The sequence below is a fragment of the Podarcis erhardii genome, assembly GCF_964252035.2.
Source record: "Podarcis erhardii genome assembly, chromosome: 14".
In the NCBI taxonomy this organism is placed as follows: Eukaryota; Metazoa; Chordata; class Lepidosauria; order Squamata; family Lacertidae; genus Podarcis; species Podarcis erhardii.
In genome coordinates, this window is record NC_138503.1 from 30,833,504 (window position 1) to 30,856,396 (window position 22,893).

The 22,893-nt window shown below is 46.7% G+C and overlaps 1 protein-coding gene across 2 annotated transcripts; it reads right to left on the reverse strand.

The window, feature by feature from the left end:
- Nucleotides 1–897: 897 nt before the first annotated feature.
- LCMT1 (leucine carboxyl methyltransferase 1) lies at nt 898–22,140 on the reverse strand. 2 transcript variants are annotated; one of them, XM_081840663.1, is made up of 11 exons: nt 21,616–21,846; nt 19,202–19,293; nt 18,518–18,639; nt 17,295–17,371; nt 15,370–15,431; nt 11,622–11,724; nt 8,017–8,137; nt 5,365–5,466; nt 4,928–5,019; nt 4,426–4,523; nt 898–1,882 (listed from the first exon to the last, which is right to left on the reverse strand). In XM_081840663.1, the coding sequence occupies exons 1-11, from the start codon at nt 21,693–21,695 to the stop codon at nt 1,860–1,862; spliced, it is 972 nt and encodes a 323-aa protein (XP_081696789.1). In that variant the 5' UTR covers nt 21,696–21,846; the 3' UTR covers nt 898–1,859. The 2 variants fall into 2 exon arrangements, with proteins under 2 accessions (XP_081696789.1, XP_081696790.1); XM_081840664.1 differs by lacking the exon at nt 898–1,882 and adding an exon at nt 1,889–2,335 and having other exon boundaries at nt 21,616–22,140.
- Between the last annotated feature and the right edge of the window lie 753 nt (nt 22,141–22,893).

Below are 22,893 nucleotides of genomic sequence, written 5' to 3' on the forward strand. Positions count from 1 at the left end.
AAGAATTTGGCAACAGCTGCGCTGTCCAAATAAGAAAAGGAGTTTTATCAGCACTCTTAACGCTTTGCGAAATCTCTCCTTGAAAACAATGGGGTTAGCTTTCCTGACTAAACAGATAGGTGACAAATGTCACGTTTGCGGTTCAGACCCCAAGCCAATTTGACTAGTGACTTTTTGACAGTAAGCAGGGATTCCGACACTGCTGAAGTGGTCGTGTACTATTCATGAGGACTAGCTTCTTTTACAATATTTACACACACTCTGAAAACTTATAGCACATGGCTGGCTTCATATCCCAGCACTTCCACCTTTCCCCAATAGGAATGAATAGTGGATGGGCCTTTTCCATAGGAACATAGGGCGCTTGGGACTCCTACACGCTTGGAAGCTGCAAGGGTTGGGAGACGGGGGGAACCTCTCAGATAATTCCTATATATTTTGTTTGCCGTGCATTTGGACCTCTCTTAAGCAGTTTTGCATGATGGTCCCTGAGATCAAAGAGCAGCTGTCCATCAATGTTTGGATACAATCAGACACCATTTTGAATCAAGATGGTGGACTAAACCTTTCAAAACTACGCAGATTTTAGCCAATGGTTTCAAAACTGCACTGGTTTTAACCAGATTTCAAAGTTGCCCTGGTGTTTGTTTTGTTTTGTTTATTTCACAGCCTTCCCAAGGAGCAACACTAGCACCTTATATTCATTCAGCCTTTGTGTTTGGATGTATTTTTCAGCACACTGACCACTTATATTAACTGTATATGCTTGAAGTAGGATTGATGAATTATTCTTTATTGCTAACAGTAGCCGATGTTTCTTGTTTCTTTTAATTATGTTAGCAGTAAAAACAACAACCCCTTTTTAAGAGATAAGCAGAAACAAGGCGGTACACAATGTTACAAAAAACCAGTTTATTAACCCTTGCTACAGGAGAGTTAAGAGAACATTTCAACACAGCCAGCCTGCCCTTGACACAGCTGAGGAGCAGGGCCAGCCCAAGACATTTTGGCACCTGAGGCAAACCTCAAACTGGCATACCATCCATCAGGGAAGAAGGGATGAGTGACGATATACATCAGGAACAAGGTGGGGAGGGAAGATCTACATTGGGAACAAGGGTGGGAGGAGACCAGCAGTGCATACTATTAGCCAAGGGGCCACTCTAGAGGTGGCACGGGGGGGGTGTGCCAAGGAGGAGGCAGAGCTAGTCTCCAAGGAGGGCACCACAGGGGGCGAAGCATTCCTCTGAGGCCGGGTCTGCTGCCCCTGTGGATCCTGCCACATGGGTGGGCCAGCCCCACTGATGAAGTTCACACAGAGGGAACAGACACCATACTGAAGCAGGGGCTGAGGACAGACTAGGAGCAACACCCCACAAAATAAAGAGAGGCACACATGACAGGAGGGGAGCCTTCAAGATCAATGGAGAAAATATAAACATATATTTCCCACCAATATGTTCCACTCCCTCCCAAAAGTGGCTCAACCAACCTTCCCCAGTCCAGGGCAACAGAGAGGATGAGCACGTTTGGACCACCAGACTTCCACCATCTAACACATCTGAAAAACACGAAATGCTCCTCTCTGTAGTAATTCCAAAGAACAGGTCCCAGGAGCAGGCAGAGAAGGGAAGAGAGTCTTGTTATTCAGTTGCTTGCAAAACTGGGGATTTATTTGAAACATGGCAAGATGACTCGGGGCCGGCAGTGAGAGGGACTGTCCCTGCAAAATTCTCCACTGCTCAAGTTCTCCAGGACACCAGCGATGGAGGGCTGGCGGGCAGGCTGGCACTGATGCATGCAGAGCCCCACCAGGAGGGGGCAGCAGATTCGCCTCGAGCTCCACTGGAGCAAATGCACTATAGAGCAATCTCCGCAAGGCCTATTTTGGGAAGAAGACAGGCAGAGAGTGAAATCCAGTTCAGTTTAAATTGGATGCACAAACAGGTAAGACCTTATGGCAGGGATGGAGAGCCTGGAGTCCTCCAGAGGTTGTTGGACCACAGCTCCCATCAGCCTGGTCCACCCCTGGCTGCTGGGAGCTAGTGTCCAAGAGTATCTAGAGGGCTGCATTCCTGCCTTACAGTGTAGTGGGAAACAGGACATCCTGCACTGAACTCTGGTATACATTTGGACACGGAATAACAGATGACTGAAGAGGACTCAAATGTCTCTAGGAAAAAAGGTAGAGTGGCGATTTGACATTCATTTTGCATAAAGTAGTATTCGCTAAGGTGCTGATTCCAGAGCCTCCAGAAGAGAAGCAGCCGAGCACTTTCACCTCTCTTTTTTATTTCCCTCTTTAAAATGTCATCAGTCGGAATCATAGCTGGATCTGCAGGTTACAGGGCAAATGTAGCAGGATGGACACCCAAGCAAAACATGGCTCCCTCTTAAAAGAATTATTACAAGGTCTGCCCTGCTGCCACCGCCCCCCTGCTTGAGCAAACAGAGGTGTGTTGGGCTCCCTCCCCATGTGGGCTCTCAAGTCTGGTGAGGGCAATTCCCACCCACAACCCTTAAGGAATGCATTTCCCTCACAGCCAGACTGCTGGGACACAGTGTCCACTGGACAAAGAGTTTAAAAGGCGAGGTAGGATCCTTCATGCTCTTGCCAACCTGTTCTCTACCTTTGATCCCAGCACACCTAGGAATCCAGTGAAAGAGAAGGGAAAAACTAGGGTGAGGAGACCCTGAAAGAGCCCAATGCTAGTAATGAATAATCAGAGTATAAGAGATCTTCTGAGGTCCAGAATGTAATTCTGCACCTGTGTAGAGGCATTACCATGGCTTGCTCAACAAACCATGAGCTGCCCCACAGGCGATCAAAGAAACCATTATTTGTTTCATTTTCCAGCTGCTCTTGCCTTTGTCGCTTGGGGAACATCTGAGTTGGGTGAGGGGTTAAACATACCATGGTTAAAGAAAGGGTGCTGGGCTCCCATGCAATGCCAAGCCACAGTTAAAACAAACCAAGGTTCATCATCATGGGTTGTCGGCAGCAAACAAACCACAGTCGTGCTACTGGGCAGGGTTCATATATAATGACGAGTCATAGATTACTGTTACATGAGAATCTGGCTTCCTATTGGAACAGCACAGGAAGGACCCACATGCAAGGGTCTCTGATACTGCCTTGGGGGTAGGTGAGCTGACCAGAGCAATTCCCCCACCTACAGTAAAGATGGACACTTCTCACAATGAAACTGGTTTGCAAAGGCTGCCCAATCTAGCTGTCTCAGATTGGGGTAGCACAGGGGTAGGAAAAATATTGCTTTGAGGCCCACTTCCAGATTTCCTCTTCTCCTCCCGCCCCCATCTCCTGTATGCAGCTCCAGCTGAAATCCAAAGGGGCACAGAGGCAGCTCCAAGGATTTGCTAATCAGGAGGGTGGCTCCAGAGAGATAATGGCAAACAGCCCTGCTGGGAAATTGGCTGATGTGTGCACTCCACTTCTCTGAAGCCAGTCCCATTAGGACTTACCGTTTCTCCTCTGGACCCAACCAGAGGGGAAACAGTGCCCTTTCTGCGCACCCTCCTGACACACAGACTGCTGATGGAGGACTGACCCAAGACCTTCGCCTTGACATGTCAAGTCCATTCATAGGATGAGTCACTCAACCAGGAGACACCAAGAGGAGAGGAGGGGGGAGGCCAGGTCTGCACACACCTGCCTGTCCAGGGTCTGCAATTTAAATTGGAACACACACAAACCCTCAAAAAATCTGGAGTGTTTGCAAATTGGTAAGTTAGATGCAGGAAGTGCTTAGCGTTAATTGATCTCACCAGGGTGGCGGGAGGGAGGGAGGAATGGAGAGAAAGAATGTTTTCCCAAGCCTGCTTCCCCTGTTCAGGCAGAGCCCAATGATGCAACAGCAGAATCCCAGCCACACACCCCTTTTATTAGGTGCTCGCTGAGCCTGGAACAGCACTGCCTGTTCCCACCTGGGGTGGGAACTTCCTCACTGCAGAGGTGGAGCAAAATGCTGTGGTTGCCAAGGGTGGAAGAGAGGCATGGCCATTCGGAGGACCCCTCGTGGGGTCTAGCTGTTGTCCAACTGCCCTTCTACTACATGGGCAGAGCTTATTGAAAATGAATGCACAGAAATTAAGCATCCTGTGGGATGGGTCACCCTTAAACAATATATTGCTTAACGTAAGTGTTGCAGGATCATTCCACGGAATGACAGTTTGAACCAAGGATGTCTGCATTCCCTCCCCCAACATACACCTTGGCATTCCTATGGGAACAGGAGCACCACATATGGAATCAAGTTCCCGGTGAAATTGGAAGCAGGGGGGTGAATTACTCTCCTTGTACAGCTGGAGGCAAGCAGGTCCACAGACGTGTCCAAGACCTCTCACGAGAACCCGTGCCAGCCCTTCCAAACCCTCAAGGAGAACCCCGCCAAAGCATATCCTCACCCAGGCTACTGGAGTCCTTGGTAGCCCAGCACAGACAGTAATGTTGCATGAGCTGTTCGAGCAGTTCCTTCTCATCCAGAAACTCAAGTGCTTCTATCCTGGAAGGAAGAAGATAGGAAGGATAGCAGTAGACACAAACACACAGAGAGACCCCTACCTTCCAACCCAGCTTGGAGCAGAAGACAGCAGCAAGAGTGCTGGGTTGGGCCCTACAAGAGCTGGATTCAAATCCTGAAGCTCATGAGGCAGCGGTGAGCCAGACACTTTCGTACTCCACAAACCTTCTTTTCTGTTGTTGTTGTTGAAGTTGTTGTTGTTATTTCCTACCTAAAACAGTTTTTCTTATGTTGTCAATTTTCCTTTCACCATTTTTACTGTAAGGCGCCTTGCTGAGGCTTGCCTTAAATGGTGAAGCCAAAATATATTCAATAAATTTATAAGTAAAAAAAAAAAGAGCAGTCAAGTACTACAACTCCCATTGGTGCACGAGCGAGGAGCTTACCTTCTGACATCATCTTTCGGCAAGCAATTGTAGGCTTTCATCATATCGATGGCATTTGCTGTTTCCCAGCCGTTTTGCAGGAAACGTTCCTTCTGTGAAGGAAACCCAATGAGAAGTATAAGCAGAAGGGCAGGTTCTCCATCAGGCGAGATAGAAGAAGGAGAAGCAGGGAGGATGCAAACCTCTGGGCCCCAGGTGCACCCACCCTTTTAATACAATTCGGCAGGAACTTAAAATATATGATGCATCTTTGAAACTAAGGCGCAGGGATATATTCCCTTCTCCCCCAGCATAGGCACAGGCACTATCCAATAGACTTAAAAAGGACCATTGGGGTGGCGGGGGGAGGGAGTGATCTCAAACAGCACAGCGAAACGCAGAGGTAAGCATTATAAATTGTTCAAAAAAGGCCACCTCACCCACTCAGAACATCTGACCTGGGAATCCAGAGATCTGCAGTCATCCACACCAACCAGGCTGCACTTCCGGCTCTGCAAGTTCTCAACCATGATCTGCCCAAATCGATCAGACATATTCACCTGGGGAGGGTACAGAAGACTGGCTGAAAGGGAGCTGGGGGAGAAGGTGCTCCTGCCTAAGAACCAGGACCCCCCACACACACACCTCTTATTCAGGGAGCAGGTGTGCCCAGGGACTCACTCACATGCCCTCCTTTATTGCAGGAAGAACTCCAGCCCAGAAGTCTCAAATCCTTAGATCCACACACAACATTTTTCTTACCACCATGATTTGTGCAGCTCTTGCCCTCCAGTTCCCATGGTGCCCACTCCCTCCTGCCCTCCCCCAAATGCCACCTGCATCTGAAGGACTGCCTTATTCTGAGGGGGGAGGAGAAGAAAAGGAAAGCGTTTTTCTAAACAAGCAAGTTGTCTTTTCCATTCTTTTGTAACTTTTTTTAAAAAAAAAGCTCAATGCCTATTGTTGTAATAACTTTAGGTAAACCACTTTGTGAGGTCCACCTGAAAAGCAGTACATAAAAGAAGAAAGAAAGAAAGAAAGAAAGAAAGAAAGAAAGAAAGAATCCCCCATTGCAAACCCACTGCGGAAGTGTGGAGGTTGGTATCGTATGCAGAACAGGGAAAGGGCCCAGGGAATTTTGACCCATTTCAGTCCTGTTGCACTCAATCAGAAGTACTTTACATCCCACTTGGTGCAGATTTTTCGAAAAAGTGCACAAGAAGTCTGTATTACATCAGCAGGCATTTTGTATGCACTCTTTGTGTAAAATATGCGCCTTTGAATGCATCCATCTGAACATTTACATTTTGCATGTATCTTTCTCCATAAAATACGCATTTTGGTGCACCAAAACAGCCTCACTAAATCCAGGCAACGAAAAGTTGTGATCTAATCCACAAGCAAGATGGAGGGGACATATGGAGATGTTTATGTTTTTCCTGCCCCAAACATGATGATGAATACAGGTGGGGCCCACAACTCCATTTAGACCAGCCGTCCCCCAAACCTGCTGCCTTCCAGCTGTTTTCCACTACAACTCCCAATAGCTCCAAGCCAGTGCTGGTGAGAGTTGTAGTCTGAAACATCTGGCTGGCAAAAGCCGAAAGACTTTTTACTATCACCAGTTGTGCCTGACAGGTGCATAGAAGTTACAGAATGGTTTTAAAAAATAAAGTAAAGCACCCATGGCAACAGGGTGAAAACCCTACACGAATGGCTGCTTCATGAGCATCTTAACCCTGGAATGCTCCCTTCTCTGAATGCTGATGGGATTAGGATCTGACGGGAAAGCAGCCAGCTCCAGCGGATCAGTAGAAACCTTTCCTTCAACTGCCACCTCCGTCTGAATTCACAGCCAAAGCTGGCGTATCAAACCTCTCATCTGCATTTCCGCCCTCACTCAGCAACCAGCAGTTTCTTCTTTTCATGTGGACTTGGCTTGCAGCTCAGCTACTTCCCCCACCCCCCTGCTCCATTCAAGCTGCCAAAGCCACAGAAAGCACAACATGATTAACGTTCCATAAAGTTACATAAGATTGCTCACAATGCGGGTTCCTTGAGTTTGGCCACCTCTGACTCAGCAGCTGTTTTGCTCAGCATACACATTACATATACATATACATATACATATACATATACATATACATATACATATACATATACATATATATACATATACATATACATATACATATACATATACATATACAGCCCTGCACTTAAAAGGGACTCCGCTGGAGTGTTGGGGATGAGTGAGTGAGTGAGTGGGTGGGTGGGGACACAAAACAAATAACTGGGCAGAAACGGAATTGGTCTCCAATTGTTCTGGGGCACTGACCTTCAGAAACTCTGCAGTCTCCCAGAGGTAAATCCTTAACCCAAACCTTTGCTGGAATGCCTATGCTTCTGGGATGGTAACCAATGTTAGGCCTACTTTGAGTAGTCCCACTGAATTAAATTACAGTATTTCATTTATAAATTGCAGCTCATAACGCACCCCAAAGCGATTTACAGTGGAATCAAAACATACCAAAACAGCTTCATATATAAAAACTGTCAAAGCAATTGTATACATATAAAAAACTATAGGAAAAATACATTATACACACACACATATACAGTTTAACATCAACATGAGCATGTACATAAAACCAATTCAAATCCAATAATGATACCAGCTGGGATAAAGATCTCCATTTAGAAGCTTGCAGGAAGAGGAATGCCTTTGGCAGGCGCCTAAAACACAATCAAGAAAAAGCCTGTCTTGCTCAAGTTCCAAGGGGCAGGAGCCACCAAGCTAAAAGCTAGATTCTGACACTGTGTTCAGTGGACACCTCCAGGCAGGATGGGATGTGCAGAATGCAGGGATCCGTTGTGCAGGCAGGGGTTGAGACGGCCTTTGAGGTTCATTGTTTTCAGTAGGTCTACTTTGAGTGTGACTACCATTGGATACCACTCATGGTCAAAAGCACAGAGCATCCTCTCTCTCTCTCTCTCTCCCCCTCCCTCTCTCCCACCATTCCCACTTTCCGTGTTTCAAATGAGGGATTAGTACTTGAGGCCCTTGCCATAGTGAGGAGAATAGGAAGACTACCACTGCTTGGGCTTACCTGCTCGTAGTTGATAAACATGGCAGTCTGGAACATGCCAGCCACCCACTTGAGGAGGTTCGCAGAATGGTCTTGGGTCATATAGATCAGGACACATTCTGCTAACAGGAGAGTTGGCAAACTTTTAAGTTGGGGAGGGGGAAGAAAGAGGGAGGGGAAAAGAACAAGATCAGTATAAATACATGGTGAATTATATATACATATAATCATAGATGCGGGACGTGGGTGGCGCTGTGGGTAAAACCTCAGCGCCTAGGACTTGCATGGTCGGCGGTTTGAATCCCCGCGGCGGGGTGCGCTCCCGTTGCTCGGTCCCAGCGCCTGCCAACCTAGCAGTTCGAAAGCACCCCCAGGTGCAAGTAGATAAATAGGGACCGCTTACTAGCGGGAAGGTAAACGGCGTTTCCGTGTGCTGCGCTGGCTCGCCAGAGCAGCTTCGTCACGCTGGCCACGTGACCCGGAAGTGTCTGCGGACAGCGCTGGCTCCCGGCCTCTAGAGTGAGATGAGCGCACAACCCTAGAGTCTGTCAAGACTGGCCCGTACGGGCAGGGGTACCTTTACCTTTACCTTTTATAATCATAGAACTGTAGAGCTGGATAGGACCCAATCCAATTGCTTGCAATGCAGGAATTGCAATGCTCTCTGTGTGTGTTTTCTCCTCTGGTATCCCAGAATTTCAAGAGCATCAGAGAAGGACAACACAGAAAGCTGCCTTTTACCAAGCCACACCACTGCTTGGTAAAGGTAAAGGGACCCCTGACCATTAGGTCCAGTCGTGGCTGACTCTGGGTTTGCGGCGCTCATCTCACTTTATTGGCCGAGGGAGCCGGCGTACAGCTTCCGGGTTATGTGGCCAGAATGACTAACTCGCTTATGGTGAACCAGAGCAATGCACAGAAACGCCGTTTACCTTCCCACCGGAGTGGTACCTATTTATCTACTTGCACTTTGATGTGGGTTCGAACTGCTAGGCTGGCAGGAGCAGGGACCGAACAACGGGAGCTCACCCCGTCATGGGGATTCGAACCGCCGACCTTCTAATCGGCAAGTCATAGGCTCAATTCCAGAAGGGGTCTTTCCCAGCCCCACCTGGGGCTGATGGGGGTTGTAATCCAAAATTTCCAGAGGGCACCAGGTTGGAGGGGAAGGCTAATCTACACCAAGCTATCCAGGGCTCCGGCAACAAGGAGGTGAAAAGCTGTTCACTCTAAAAGTGTCCAGCAAGCTGTGTGATTCAGGGGAAGGGGGGAAAGAGTGATGTGTTTTCAGCTTGGCTCCGCTGAAGAGCCTTAACTCAGCTGTTAAAGCATCTGTTTTGCAGACAGAAGGCCTCTGGTTCAATCCCCAATGACATCTTCAGGTAAACATTAGGAATGACTCCCTGCCTGAAACCCTGGAGAGCCACTGCCAGTCAGTGCAGACAATACTGAGCCAGGTGAACCAATCCAAGTGGATAGCTCAGTTGGTTAGAGCGTGGTGCTGATAACCTTCTCTGCAAGTTCCTTTCACATAGAAATAAAGCAAATCGGCAGAAAGGGGTCTCTGCCTTCTGATCAGCTGTTAAGAACGTGGTGTAGCAGCAGTAGGAGGAAGGGGTCAGCTCAGCTCCCTCTCCTCTCTCCATTAGCCCAGCAAGCCAGAAACTGCCCACCCACCACTCCATCAGCATGACTCAAACCAATGAGTAATCTCTTTGCTTGCAGGGCTGCTTTCAGATACTGACAGCAACAGGCAAAACCAACTGCTAGGAGCCAAAGGAATTCTATATGGAGGCTGGGTGGGCAGGTGGGGGAGAAAAGAGAGGGAGGAAAGGTGTGGGAAAGCAGAAAGAATGTAAGGGTTCTGCCGGATCAGGCCAAAGGGGGTCCAGATAATCCAGCATTCTGTTCTCACAGTGGCCAACCTGATGCCCCAAAGCGAAACCCTCATGCAAGCCCTGAGCTCAAGAGCAACTCTCCCCTCCTGCGGTTTCCAGCAACTGGTATTCAGAAGCATTGCTGCCTCCTGCTGTGGAGGCAGAGCACAGGGTAGCCTTACCCTGCGTGAATTGTAGCTCCACACTGCTTACGTTGCCTACAGACACATTTCTGCTCGGTCTGTAGTCTGCACACCACAATGATCTGGAAATCCTATCTCTGTTCACCTCCTGAGGTCCACAGAGAAGCCCAAACCATGAAGGGGCATTTTTTAGTTGAGGGCACATCCCCCTAGCAGAAAGGAGAGGGGGTGGAGAAGAGAGGATTTGATTCACCTCTCAGCCTTATGGGAGGGCAACTTATAGCAGTATCTAAAACAGAAATCAGAGGCTGGAAAATAGCCTCTGCAGATATATGCATGCCTTGCTAGGATGGCAACTGAGCAAATAGTCATCGGACCCAAGAAACGCAGTCAGAGCAACCTGACCCCAGGGCAATGTAACTGCACACATTCCAGCAGACACAATCAGTAGCCTGGAAAACGTAAATCACCTGGATCAGGACAGCCAGGCTCATTTAAGTCTCAAAACTGAAGGAGCAAGAACCACAAACATGTCCTGCTTGACACTGCTGTAGTAAAACTCAATGCTGCATTGCAGCCTTTGACAACCTGGTGCCCTCCAGATGTTTTGGACCACGATTCCCAGCAGCACACCTGTGCTGGCTGGGGCTGCTGAGAGCTGTACAGTGGTGCCCCGCAAGACGAACGCCTCGCAAGACGGAAAACCCGCTAGACGAAAGGGTTTTCCGTTTTGGAGGCGCTTCGCAAAACGAATTTCCCTATGGGCTTGCTTCGCAAGACGAAAATGTCTTGCGAGTTCCTGCGGGGATTTTCCCCTTTTCCCCCCCTTTTCCTAAGCCCTAAGCCGCTTATCAGCTAATCCGCTGATAAGCCGCTTATCAGCTGATCCACTAAAAGCCGCTAAACCGCTAATAGCGCTAATCCGCTAAGCTGTCAATGGGCTTGCTTCGCAAGACGAAAAAACCGCTATACGAAGAGCCTCACGGAACGGATTAATTTCGTCTTGCGAGGCACCACTGTAGTCCAGAACATTGGAGGCAAGGTTGGCAAAGGCTGCTGCACTGAAAAAATTTTCTTACACTCTGTGTATCTGAACAACATCCACAGCTTTTAAAAACCAGGCCGAATCACCAGTGTTAGAAACTGAGATATGAAAGCTGGGCACTAAATGGCACCTTAAACCTAGGGTGTGGGCCCAACAACGGAATATCTAAGCACACTGTTTTCTTATAACAAGAATACAAAGGTGAATGAACTGCAGAAATGAATGAACTGCAGGTAAAATATTGTGTTCATTTTTCACATGGTCTAGTCCTTCCCCTGCCCCACCCCCCTAATATTCTTAAGAGAGTCTCTTATCCAGTCTTCAGAGAGTAGCTGTAAGCGGGGAGACAGAAAAAGGTCCTCCTTTCCTTCCACTCTGCAGTTTTAATCTGAAATCTTAGGTGCAGTACTGCACCCAGAGCTCAGAAACTGCTTGCTCTAATGAAATTCCCTGTCGCAAAATGCGCCTAGAACAATGGAAGTTTTGAATACTGTGAATTGCTACCTCCTAGGCAGCACATTACCCAGAACATTCCCAGAAGCCTTTGCACTCCAGTCTTACTGTGGATCCATGTTGCATTTCTTCAGCTTTTCCTCTAGTTTGGGCAGCTCTCGGAGATCTGCACCAACAATGGCGTAGCGGCTGGAGTCCAGGCTATGAGCATCTGTAGAGGAAGCAGCAGTTAAAGCCCTTTCATTTATCACTACTTGCCCAAGGCAAGCAAAAAATGAAAATCACAGTTAGCTGACCAGCGAGAGGAACTTTGCAGATGTTGCTGCTTTCTCTCCCTCCGAGGCCACAAATGCCTACATTAGGGAACTGTTTTAATTGTTGTGCTGTTTTAATGGGCTTTTTTTACTGCACATTTTAACTGTCAATGTTTAATGTTCTGACAGGATGGTTTTTAAATTTTGTGTATTTATACGTGTTGGAACGGCAAGTAAGTGGGAGATAAAATAGATGGTGATGTTAATAATACAAGCCAGCTAAAATTTGTGACTAGTATTTAAAAGGCTGGCTTAAATGCTCTCATTTCTCCAAACCCAACACATCAAAGCTGTAGCACTTTTAAAGATTTGAGGGATTTTATGGCCGTGACATGGCACTAAATTGCGTTCACAAAAGCAAACGTCATTGACTGCTGAAAAATATTATCTGGTGATGGGATTTTAAAAGAGATTGGGAAAAAACAAATCTCATCCACAGGCATGAGTAGTATTTTCCAAGGATACCAAGGCTGGCAAATTTCGAGTTCTTAGGAACCTGGATGTACTTGGAATTCTCCCATTCTTGCCTTACACCAGCCTTCTCCAACATGGTGCCCTCCAAATGTGGCTAAACCACAACTCCTACCAGACCCAGCAAGCATGGTCAATGGCTAGGGATGATGGGAGTTGCAGTTCATCAACATTTGGAGATCCAGAGGCTCCCCACACCTGTTCTACAACTGACAGACACTTCTCAACCATTTGCAATCTACCCGGTTAAACATTTAAAAGCACACACGAATACAATAATCTAAGTTTAAAAATAAATTTAAAATCCCCTGCCAGGTTATCCACAGCTACCAAAAGCCCATCAGCAGAAAACCGCCTTCCAAAGAGAACCAGGCATCAGTGCTCTCCAGATGTTGCTGGACTCCAACTCCCATTAGTCCTAGCCAGTATGGCCAAAAGCTAGGCATGATGGGATTTGGAGTCAAATGATGTCTGGAGAGACATGGGTTCTTCATCCCTGCTCAAGGAGAAGCAGCTCCCCTCGAGGAATTTCCAGCAAAGCAAGGAGAAAATTCACATCTTCATTCTTTCCTTCAGTTAGATATGAAGATGTTGTCAAACTGCTGAAAAGCTTGCTTTCAGAGTAAAAAACAACAACCTTCCTTGTGAGAGGAAAGCCTGCTCCCCGAGAGTCCATACTCTAGACTGGTGCTGTGCTTTATGAAGCAAGACGACTGCCCTGGAACCAGGAAGCAACCAAACCATTTGGGGCTCACGGAGCAGAAAGATGCGGCAGGGCAGGAAAGGTGTCAGAGGAGATTTCGTCAGCTGAAGCAGGAGAGAGCAGAGCACCCGTGGCTAGAGAGGCAACACAGTCGAGGTGATTGGAGGTTTTTAAACAGAAGTTGGATTGCCATCTGTCAGGGATTTTTTCACTGTGATTTCTGCATTGCACGGGGTTGGACTAAAATACCCTTAGGGATCCCTTCCTAGTCTACTACTATAAGATTCTATATGAGCTTTCCTCCAAACTACCAAGGCTAGGAAAGACCATTTAGGGTTTCTGTAAGATGAAATGGTATGTTCCTCATCAGGGCAGGAAAGGAGAGGGAAGTTGGCTATCAAGCCTGGGCATTTGGGGAGGGCGGGTGGAGAACATTTCCCAGTTTATATTTTCCCGCAGAAAATTTCCTGCTTCATTACTAACAATGAAAGGATATTGATTGCAAATACTATAAAATATTGGAGAAATGTGGCAGTTTCCAAGTCCCCTAGTCTCCAGTGGTGGCGATAACCCCAGCAAGGCAAAACTGGGGAGGGGGGGAAGTATGAGCACAGGACAAAATCATAAGATGGTGATATGATAGCCATCTTCAAATAACTGAAGGGCTAGCACATGAAAGATGGAGCAAGCTTGTTTTCTGCTGCTCCAGAGGGTAGGACCCAAACCAACAGATTCAAATTACAAGAAAGGAGATTAAGACAAAACATTAGGAAGAACTTTCCAATGGGAAAAGCTGTTTGACAGCGGAACAGACTACCTGGGAATGTGGTGGACTCTCCTTCCTGGGAGGTTTTTAAACAGAGGTTGGGTGGCCACCTGTCAGGGATTTTATAGCTGTGATTCCTGCATTACAACTCCCTTCCAACTCTACGTTTCTATAAGAGTGTACCCCAAAACTACCAGTTCAATTCTGAAACTAGGTTTGTTGTTAGAGGGATGCTCTTTCAGAGTTATGCCTCTCTAATGTCTGAAACCTCCCACCTGCCATGCATCACCATTGGCCAGTTTTTTTAGCTGTTAACTCTTGGACTCATTTGCCCGAGAAGCCAAAACAAGATAAAGCAGCCTTAGCAACTAACGGACAATGCTGTCAAGGGCAGCACAGATCTATTTGGCGACACCCAACGAAGCATGCAGAGGAAGGCTCCTGCCATCAACGGAGGCGGAGGAAGGTAACGGCTGTCATTCCTGAAAGGCTTTCCTTTCCTAGGCAGCAAAAGAAGCAAGCAAGCAGCAGAGAATTATAAGATCAATGTCAACCCACTGTGCAGCAGCTGTGAAAAATAAAGCAAATTCCATGCTACGGATCATTAGGAAAGGAACTGAAAATAAAACTGCCAGGGTTTGTGATGCTCTTATACAAATCCATGGCATGGCTGCATTTGGAATATTGGGTACAGTACAGTTCTGGCCACCTCACCTCAGAAATAATATTGTAGAGTTAGAAAAGTGAAACCAAAATGGTCAAGGGGATGGAGCAACTCTGCTGTGAAGAAGACTTGCAGTATTTGGGACTTTTCAGTTTAGAGAAAAGGCAAATAAGAGGCGACATGGCGTAAGTTTTAAAAGTTATGTATGGCATGGAGAAAGCGCATGGAAAAACGTTTCTCTACCTCTCTCATAACACTGGCACTGAATGTTGGAAGACGCAGGACGAATGCCAGAGACATCACTTCTTCATGCAGCACATAGTTAAACTATGGAACTCACTGCCACAGGAGGCAGTGGCTTTAAAAGAGGATTTAAAAGAGGATTAGACAAATTCATGGAGGAGAAGGCTGTCAGTGGCTATTAGCCATGATGGCTCTGCTCTGCTCCCACAGTTGGAAGCGGTAATGTTTCTGAATACCTGTTCCTGGTGGGGGAAAAGGAAGGGTGGAAAGAGACTCTTGTGCCCCAATCCTGCTTGCGGGTTTCCCACAGGCCTCTTGTCAGGCCACTGTAGAACTAGGATGCTGCACTAGATGGGCCACTGGCGTGATCCAGCAGAGCTCTTCTTATGTTCTTAAACTGTTAGGAATGTGGGGGGAGAGGAGAGACAGGAAGTCCCAGCAGAACCCTAACATTCCTAGTCAGGAGTGTGCCAGTACCTTTCAGCAAGGGGCAAAGAGCAGTTCTTTCACAGGCTGATTCAAGGAGCAGCAAATATGGGTTGATAAGAAAACTAGGCAAAGAAAAGGTTAAATGCAATACAAGTGCATTTTGTGAAACGTTGAGAAGGTGCCCACATAGCAGAATAGAGTGAGGAGGTGGTAGCAGCTTTAGAAATGCCACCTTGCTTTACCGATGGATTTTTAAGATGACTCACCCATTAGAAGAGACTCCCCTGAATGGCTTTCCATAATTGGTTTTGACAAGGGAGGTTTTGATCTGTGGGAGAGAAGGACAAAAAAAAGGGAAAGAAGGAAAAGGAGTCAGCGAGTCGTTGCAAAAAGAGGGAGGCCGTGTGTGCCCCCTGCTGGAAAGAGATCACTAGGCCTGACTGCTGCAGAGCCTAGCCTCTTGTGTGTTCACACCATCTGGGGAGTAAGATGCATTGTTCCATCTAGCTCAATACTGTCCACACTGACTGGCAGCAGTTCTCCAGGGTGTCAGAAAAGGTTCTCCCAGCCCTCCCTGAAGATAGCAGGAAATGAACTTGGAGCCTTCTGAGTGCAAAGCAGATGCTTCAACCATTGAGTCACAACTCTTCCTCTACTGGAGGGAAGAAGGGAAGCAAGGTCCATTCAGGGGGTGCTGTCCAGGAAAGGGTAGGCAAGCAGGGATTGGCTCCTGGACACACTGAGACATTTCCCTTCTCATATTGCAAAAATACATGCCCCTGCTTTCTGCATTGCAGGGGATTGGACTAGATGATCCTTGGTGGTGCCCCTTTGAACTCAACAATTCTATGATTCTGTGTGAACCTGTGTGTGTCTGAAACTGACAAGGTGCAGTTAGTTCTCAGACTGCACAACATCCGGCAAGCCCTTTCCACAAGTTCGTTTCGAATACTTTGCTTAAAGCGAAGGCTTGGGACTACTGCGCCTTGTTCCCCACAGTGCAGCCAATGTTCAAGACTACGCAAGATCCCCTCTTTACTAGGCAAGACTAAGGGTCCTTTCACAAGCTATAGACCCCCACAGCAGACCTGCTAAGACCCTAACATTTGGTACAGGAGCCATTTCACTTTCATTCATTCTAGCATTTATACTCAACTTTACAATCCTGTACCAGGCTTTTGAAGCACCTCACAACAATATTAGGATTAAATATACACACTGCAGAGAGCTACAGTTGGCTGATACTAATAACTATACTTACAGGGGTTTGGACTAGATGACCCTTTGGGACTCTTCCAACCCTACAATTCCATTATTCTACGGAACATAGATCATCAATAAGTGAGTACACAGTTGCAAGTCAGCAACATGTGAACTTGCCCAACCAACTGGCAAACTGTAACACGTTTGTTTGGGTCCACAAAAAAGAAACTTACAAAGAATAATTAAGATTGCAATCCTATAAGTGGGGAGTAAGTAAAATCAATGAAGATTTCCTTCTGAGTGGACATGCCTGGATAGGATACAGTAGTCCTTCAAGAGTGAAACTGACAGGAATCCTTTTAAACAGAGAAAATCTGAATCTGACCTAAACCTTACAAGCTTTGTGCATGTATTTATACAGAATGTTGCACCCTGAAGGAGGTGGAACTTTGCCCCAAGACCCTACAACCAAACACACAGGGTAATAGACCCACTAAAATGAATGAACCTAAGCTAAACATGTCCATTAACTTCAATGGGTCTACTCTGAGTAGGACTAATACTCTTCGGGGGGGGGGGGGGAAGACTTGATATTTTTCAGAACTATATTTGCATGCCAAAGTAATCTCAGCCCTTCACAGTTGCACAGTCACATACATTTTTTTTCATCCTTGCCCCACCCCCCAATAGGCAAGACCATGTAACAATTTAACCTGGCCTTTGAAGGCCGAGAAATACATGTTTTAGGACCTAGCCTATTCTCTTGACTAAATTTAACAGATTTTAATACTGTTATTTTAAATTATTGTAACCGACCCTGGGACCTCATGGAGAAGGGTACGTAAAAAACCTAAAAAGATAACGATAGTTGTTATTTTCTGGAGGGGGGCACTGACGCGTCATGACTAGTGAGAGTTGGCCCCAACTTTTCTTCTCAAAACCGAAAAACATGTTCATCTCAGTCAAGAGCACACACCCAGGCACTTACTTGATGTTGTGGATTTTCCTTGTGACTATAGATGGGAAGTCAACTTCAAAATATTTTATTGGAAGCAAATTCTCATCCTGAAAGGGATTGGGGGGTGGGGAGGGAGAAGCCAGACGTTCAGCTCATGAAGAGGCACACAATTCAGCACCTCAGCTATGTCCCAGGTCAGTAGTTTTCAAGCTGTCTACTTTTTAGAAACCCTTTCCCCAGTGACACACTGAGGAAGCTTTGTGTATGTTCTAGAGCAGCATTGCCCAACCCAGTGTTCTGCAGTTGTTTTAGACTACAACTTCCATCAGCTCCAGCACCACAGCTATGTTTTGGACTACAGTTCTCATTTGCACCAACCAGAATGCCTACTTTGGACTACAAATCCATCACCCCCAGCAAGCAGGGCCACATTTTGGACTGCAGCTCCCATCAGATGGGGATTACAATCCAAAATAAAATAAAATAATAATAATAACCATAATAATTTATTTCTACCCCGCCCATCTGGCTGGGTTTCCCCAACCACTCTGCTGGAAAAGCATCAGGACACCATTTTGTTGGGGGAAACTGAGCTAGACTTCTCTGTCATGCATGGTGCAAGCCCAGCCTGTTAGCCTTGAGATTCCCCCCACAGGAACCAAACTCACCTGGAGCTACAAATGCAGGGGAGAAGAGCAACAATGAGTGGATAGGCCATCTTTCAGCAGACCATGCCCCCATTAATAACACCGAGGAACCAGACTGAAATACACTGCTCTGGGTTGTTTCACTAGATATAAAGTAAAGGTAAAGGGACCCCTGAGCATTAGGTCCAGCCGTGACCGACTCTGGAGTTGCGGTGCTCATCTCACTTTACTGGCCAAGGGTCATACAGCTTCCGGGTCATGTGGCCAGCATGACTAAGCCGCTTCTGGCGAACCAGAGCAGCACATGGAAACGCCGTTTACTTTCCTGCTGGAGCGGTACCTATTTATCTACTTGCACTTTGACGTGCTTTTGAACTGCTAGGTTGGCAGGAGCAGGGACCGAGGAACAGGAGCTCACCCCTCGCAGGGATTCGACCCTAGGCTCTGTGGTTTAACCCACAGTACCACCCACGTCCCTTTACTAGATATAGATTACCGTAATAAAAGCCCAGAAACAAAAATACTTTTTAAAGTGACCACTAGAGGCTCCCCTGGAGCTATAAAATTCCTTCTTTGCACTTACATTAACAATGCATAATTTCTCACCTTTAATTTCCAGAACAGAGTGTCCATGCCAGCCCCCAGGTTGATAATTTGGCAGTTGCATTCAGTCTTCTGCAAGAATGCCTTAAGTAAGCGGCCAACTCCCTGGACACGAGCATAATACCCTAACAGAAAAACAGTACTGTAAGAATGAAACAATGCTAGCCAAGAGCTGACAGAGTATATCTGTCAATTCTGAGTACATCTTGCAAAATGTTGTCATAGCTTTAAGAGAAAATAACAACACCTGCCCTGGTCCAACAGACATGTTTGTCCAACATACAGTCTTAGCAGTGAGTGCTGGCAGATCTGCTCCCTGCCTTACAGGCCTTTTCCACCTAGCCTCGAAGAGCAGGACCCTGACTACAGCTACAAAAGTTGAGGCTGCTGAACAGACTCTGGGGCTGGTGTGTTGTTTAGGGTGTGTTGTTTGGGGTGGGGGTTACTGTTGCTTTTCTGTATCTTTATTTCATATCTTGTTTTGATTTATGCGAAAATTGTTCAGTTTGGTTGTGTATTATTTATTGTTTATGACTACTTTTGTTATGTTTTAGTTATGTATTTTGTTTTCATGTTGTAAGCCGTCTTGAGTATGGTTTGAATTGTGGAAAGGCAGTAGACAAATAGAGTATGTATGTATGTGGCTCATGGAGCCCACTTTGGACTCATACTTGCATACAAACTTACCACGGCTGATTTCAGGTGCCTTCCTTTCTTTTGGCAGCCTCACAAAATAATCAAGGTAAGGATCCTTCCAGTAGCCAACGTTTACTGCATATCTGCCCAAGGGAAAGAGAAAGGCCTTCTTAACAAGGTTGGAATCCATGGTCAGTCAAAAATATAATTCTGGAGGGTGTGGACTTTGATCCAATCTATGAAGGGGATTCTTACGTTCTTATTACTTTACTGAAAGCATTTTAATTCCTCTCTTTAGCCATTTAAAAAAAAAACCTCCCAGAGCAGCTTACAAATGTCACTGATGTGGTTACAGTGTATCAACTGCTAGCCAGGATCTGCCTCCACTGAAGCAATGCTTTTGAACACCAGTTGCTGAAAACCACAGGAGGGGTGAGCGCAGTTGGGCCTGAGTCCTGCTTGTGGACCTCTTCCCAATGTGGCATCTGGTTGGCCACTGTCAGAACAGGATGATGGACTAGATGAGCCCCCTTTGGCCTGATCCAGCAGGCTCGTCTTATGTTCTTATCGTTTAAGAATGCACAGTATGAAGACGCAGGGCAATGGCTTATATACCAAGTCAACCCATTGGTCCTACTGAATCAGTAATACCTACACTGACTGGCAGCGACTCTGCAGGGTTGCAGACCAGAGTTTCTACTAGCCCTGTGTGGAGATGCCGTCAGGGCTGGATTTAGGTTTGATGAGGCCCTAAGCTCCTGAAGGTAATGGGGCCCTTTATATGTCCAGCTGTCCTTTGTCAACAACAAATTGTCGCTGTTTTTTTGTGTTGAATATATGCTATATGGTAATTGATAGACCTAATAGGTATCTAAAGCCATTTGCACATGTTGCCATGCAACCAGTCAATGGAGAATGTAGGCACCCTATATATAGAAATGAGCAAACCAGTGATATTTTAGGGTACTGGCTAGCAGGCGAGGCCTGTTATTTACATCATAGGAGCCTACACAACACAAAGCACTGTTGCTGTATGTAGGTTTTATGTTATTTGTTTTTCATCTTATATTTTGGAAATGTACATCCAGATTTTCTTTCCTTTAATTTTTTTGGGGCCCCCAAGAGAGTGCGGCCCTAAGCTATAGCTTGATTAGCTTATACAGTGGTACCTCATTTTATGAACTTAATCTGTTCCAGAAGTCTGTTCTTAAACCAAAACCATTCTTAAACCAAGGCGAGCTTTCCCTAATGAGGCCTCCCACCACTGGCGCCCTTCCACCGTCCGGATTCCGTTCTTAGACTGAGGTAAAGTTCGCAAACCGGGACTCTACTTCCGGTTTTGCGGAGTTCATAAACCAAATCATTCGTAAACAGGTCTGTTCTTAAACCGAGGTACCACTGTACATAAATCCAGCACTGGGTGCCATCATTGGAGATTGAACTTGGGACCTTCTGCATGCAAAGCAGATGCTCTACCACAGGGCAACGGTTCTCCATACCAAGCCATCTCTTTTTTCACTCATACACATGCCTCTCATTTTGCTTAACGCCCCTAGGCAGATGAAGAGCCCCTACTACAGTGGTACCTCGGGTTAAGAACTTAATTCGTTCCAGAGGTCTGTTCTTAACCTGAAACTGTTCTTAACCTGAAGACCACTTTAGCTAATGGGGCCTCCCGCTGCCACTGCGTTGCCGCTGCATGATTTCTGTTCTACTCCTGAAGCAAAGTTCTTAACCTGAAGCACTATTTCTGGGTTAGCAGCGTCTGTAACCTGAAGCATCTGTAACCCGAGGTACCACTGTAATGACAACAATACAATAAGCCCGGGGAGGTGCTCTTCTTCTGCAACGAGATAGCGAAGACAAAAAATTTCTTCCAGTAGCACCTTAAAGACCAACTAAGTTAGTTCTAGGTATGAGCCTTCGTGTGCATGCACACTTCTTCAGATACATGCACACGAAAGCTCATACCTAGAACTAACTTAGTCAAAACAAAAAATTCCTTCCAGTAGCACCTTAAAGACCAACTAAGTTAGTTCTAGGTATGAGCTTTCGTGTGCATGCACACTTCTTCAGATACATGCACACGAAAGCTCATACCTAGAACTAACTTAGTCAAAACAAAAAATTCCTTCCAGTAGCACCTTAAAGACCAACTAAGTTAGTTCTAGGTATGAGCTTTCGTGTGCATGTATCTGAAGAAGTGTGCATGCACACGAAAGCTCATACCTAGAACTAACTTAGTTGGTCTTTAAGGTGCTACTGGAAGGAATTTTTTGTTTTGACTATGGCAGACCAACACGGCTACCTATCTGTAACTGGAGATAGCGAAGAGCATCCCCAGGGGTGACGTCATGGGCCTGATCCGACCTGGTTCCCCCTTGGCCCCGCCCCGTTCCCATGAGGTGGGAGGGTCGCTGAAAGGAGTGGGCATAGCTCCCGAGGCTCCTCCCTCGCTCGCTCACCGCTTGCAGAGGGAGGCGTCGTCGCAGGTGCCCCTCACGGCCTCGTCGCTGATTTCCACGTCCCGGGAAGTGCTCGCCATCGCCGGCCGGAGAGCAAGTTTGGATCAGGTCAAGAGAGAAGAAGAGCACGAGCTGGCCATGCCTGGGCCGCTGCCACCGCTGCACCCCTCAGAGCACCGCTTCCTCACCTGCCAGCAACGGCCATGCACATTGGCCCACGCCTGCGCGGTTTCTATTGGTCGACGGAGACGGGTCAAGGTTTCTTGCCCACCCCCTCATCGCCGCTGCACTTTTCATTGGGCAGAGGCTTTGTCAGTTCCACGCGGAAACCAATCAAGGTTGGGAAGTGCCGCCGGGAGGGTCGAAGGACTTGCCGGGAAATGTAGTCTCTCGCTAAGAGGGCGGAACCGCCGCCAGTGTTTTGACAGCTCCACGGTGGCTTCAGCCGATGAGGACAGACGCTAGATACTGTGGGAATTGTAGTCTCTCGGGATACGGGGCTAGTCAACCTCCACATCTCGCATGGAAAAAGTCAGGTGTCATTTAAAAATTCCTTCCAGTAGCACCTTAAAGACCAACTGAGTTAGTTCTAGGTATGAGCTTTCGTGTGCATGCACACTTCTTCAGATACATGCACACGAAAGCTCATACCTAGAACTAACTCAGTTGGTCTTTAAGGTGCTACTGGAAGGAATTTTTTTATTTTGTTTTGACCATGGCAGACCAACACGGCTACCTATCTGTAACAGGTGTCATTTATTCAGCTGTTCAAATTGCCCAAGCACAGAAAGTCTGATAAGATTTTGGCACCAACCTATTCACCCAACCTTTGAGTTGAACCTGTGCCACTGCTCTTCACGAAAATACCTACTTGGTTCCCACCCATTTTACTTGTTACTGATAACACTGTACGATTTCGTTGTGTTCCCCCCCCCATACCCCACTTCCGAATTATTTCGAAATGAAAAGCAGTAACCTAGTATAAGTAAATAAATAGCAGTTGTTCCTCCTGTCCTCCTCGGTGTTCTTTTTTATTTTTTTATAATAGTTGTTTCAAATTCTTCTTAATGCTGTAACACACCCGGGAATCTTAGGGTGAAGGGCGGGTAATAAATAAATTATTAATAGTAACATTCATATTTCACATTCTCTCCTCCATGGGGATCAAAGTAGCGTACATTATTTTCCCCCTCCCCTGCCCACTTTATCCTCACAACAACCCTGTGAGGTAGGAAGTGTCTCATGCACTCCCGCTCCCCACTCAGAGAATAAGAAGAA

Coding starts and splice junctions, on each gene's coding strand:
- LCMT1 (XM_081840664.1), bottom strand. CDS start 21,695: ATGGCGAGCACTTCCCGGGACGTGGAAATCAGCGACGAGGCCGTGAGG. Junction 18,640..19,201: donor GGCACCTGAAATCAGCCGTG/GTAAGTTTGTAT, acceptor TTTTTCTGTTAG/GGTATTATGCTCGTGTCCAG. Junction 2,336..4,425: donor CAAGGACTCCAGTAGCCTGG/GTGAGGATATGC, acceptor TGTAACCTGCAG/ATCCAGCTATGATTCCGACT.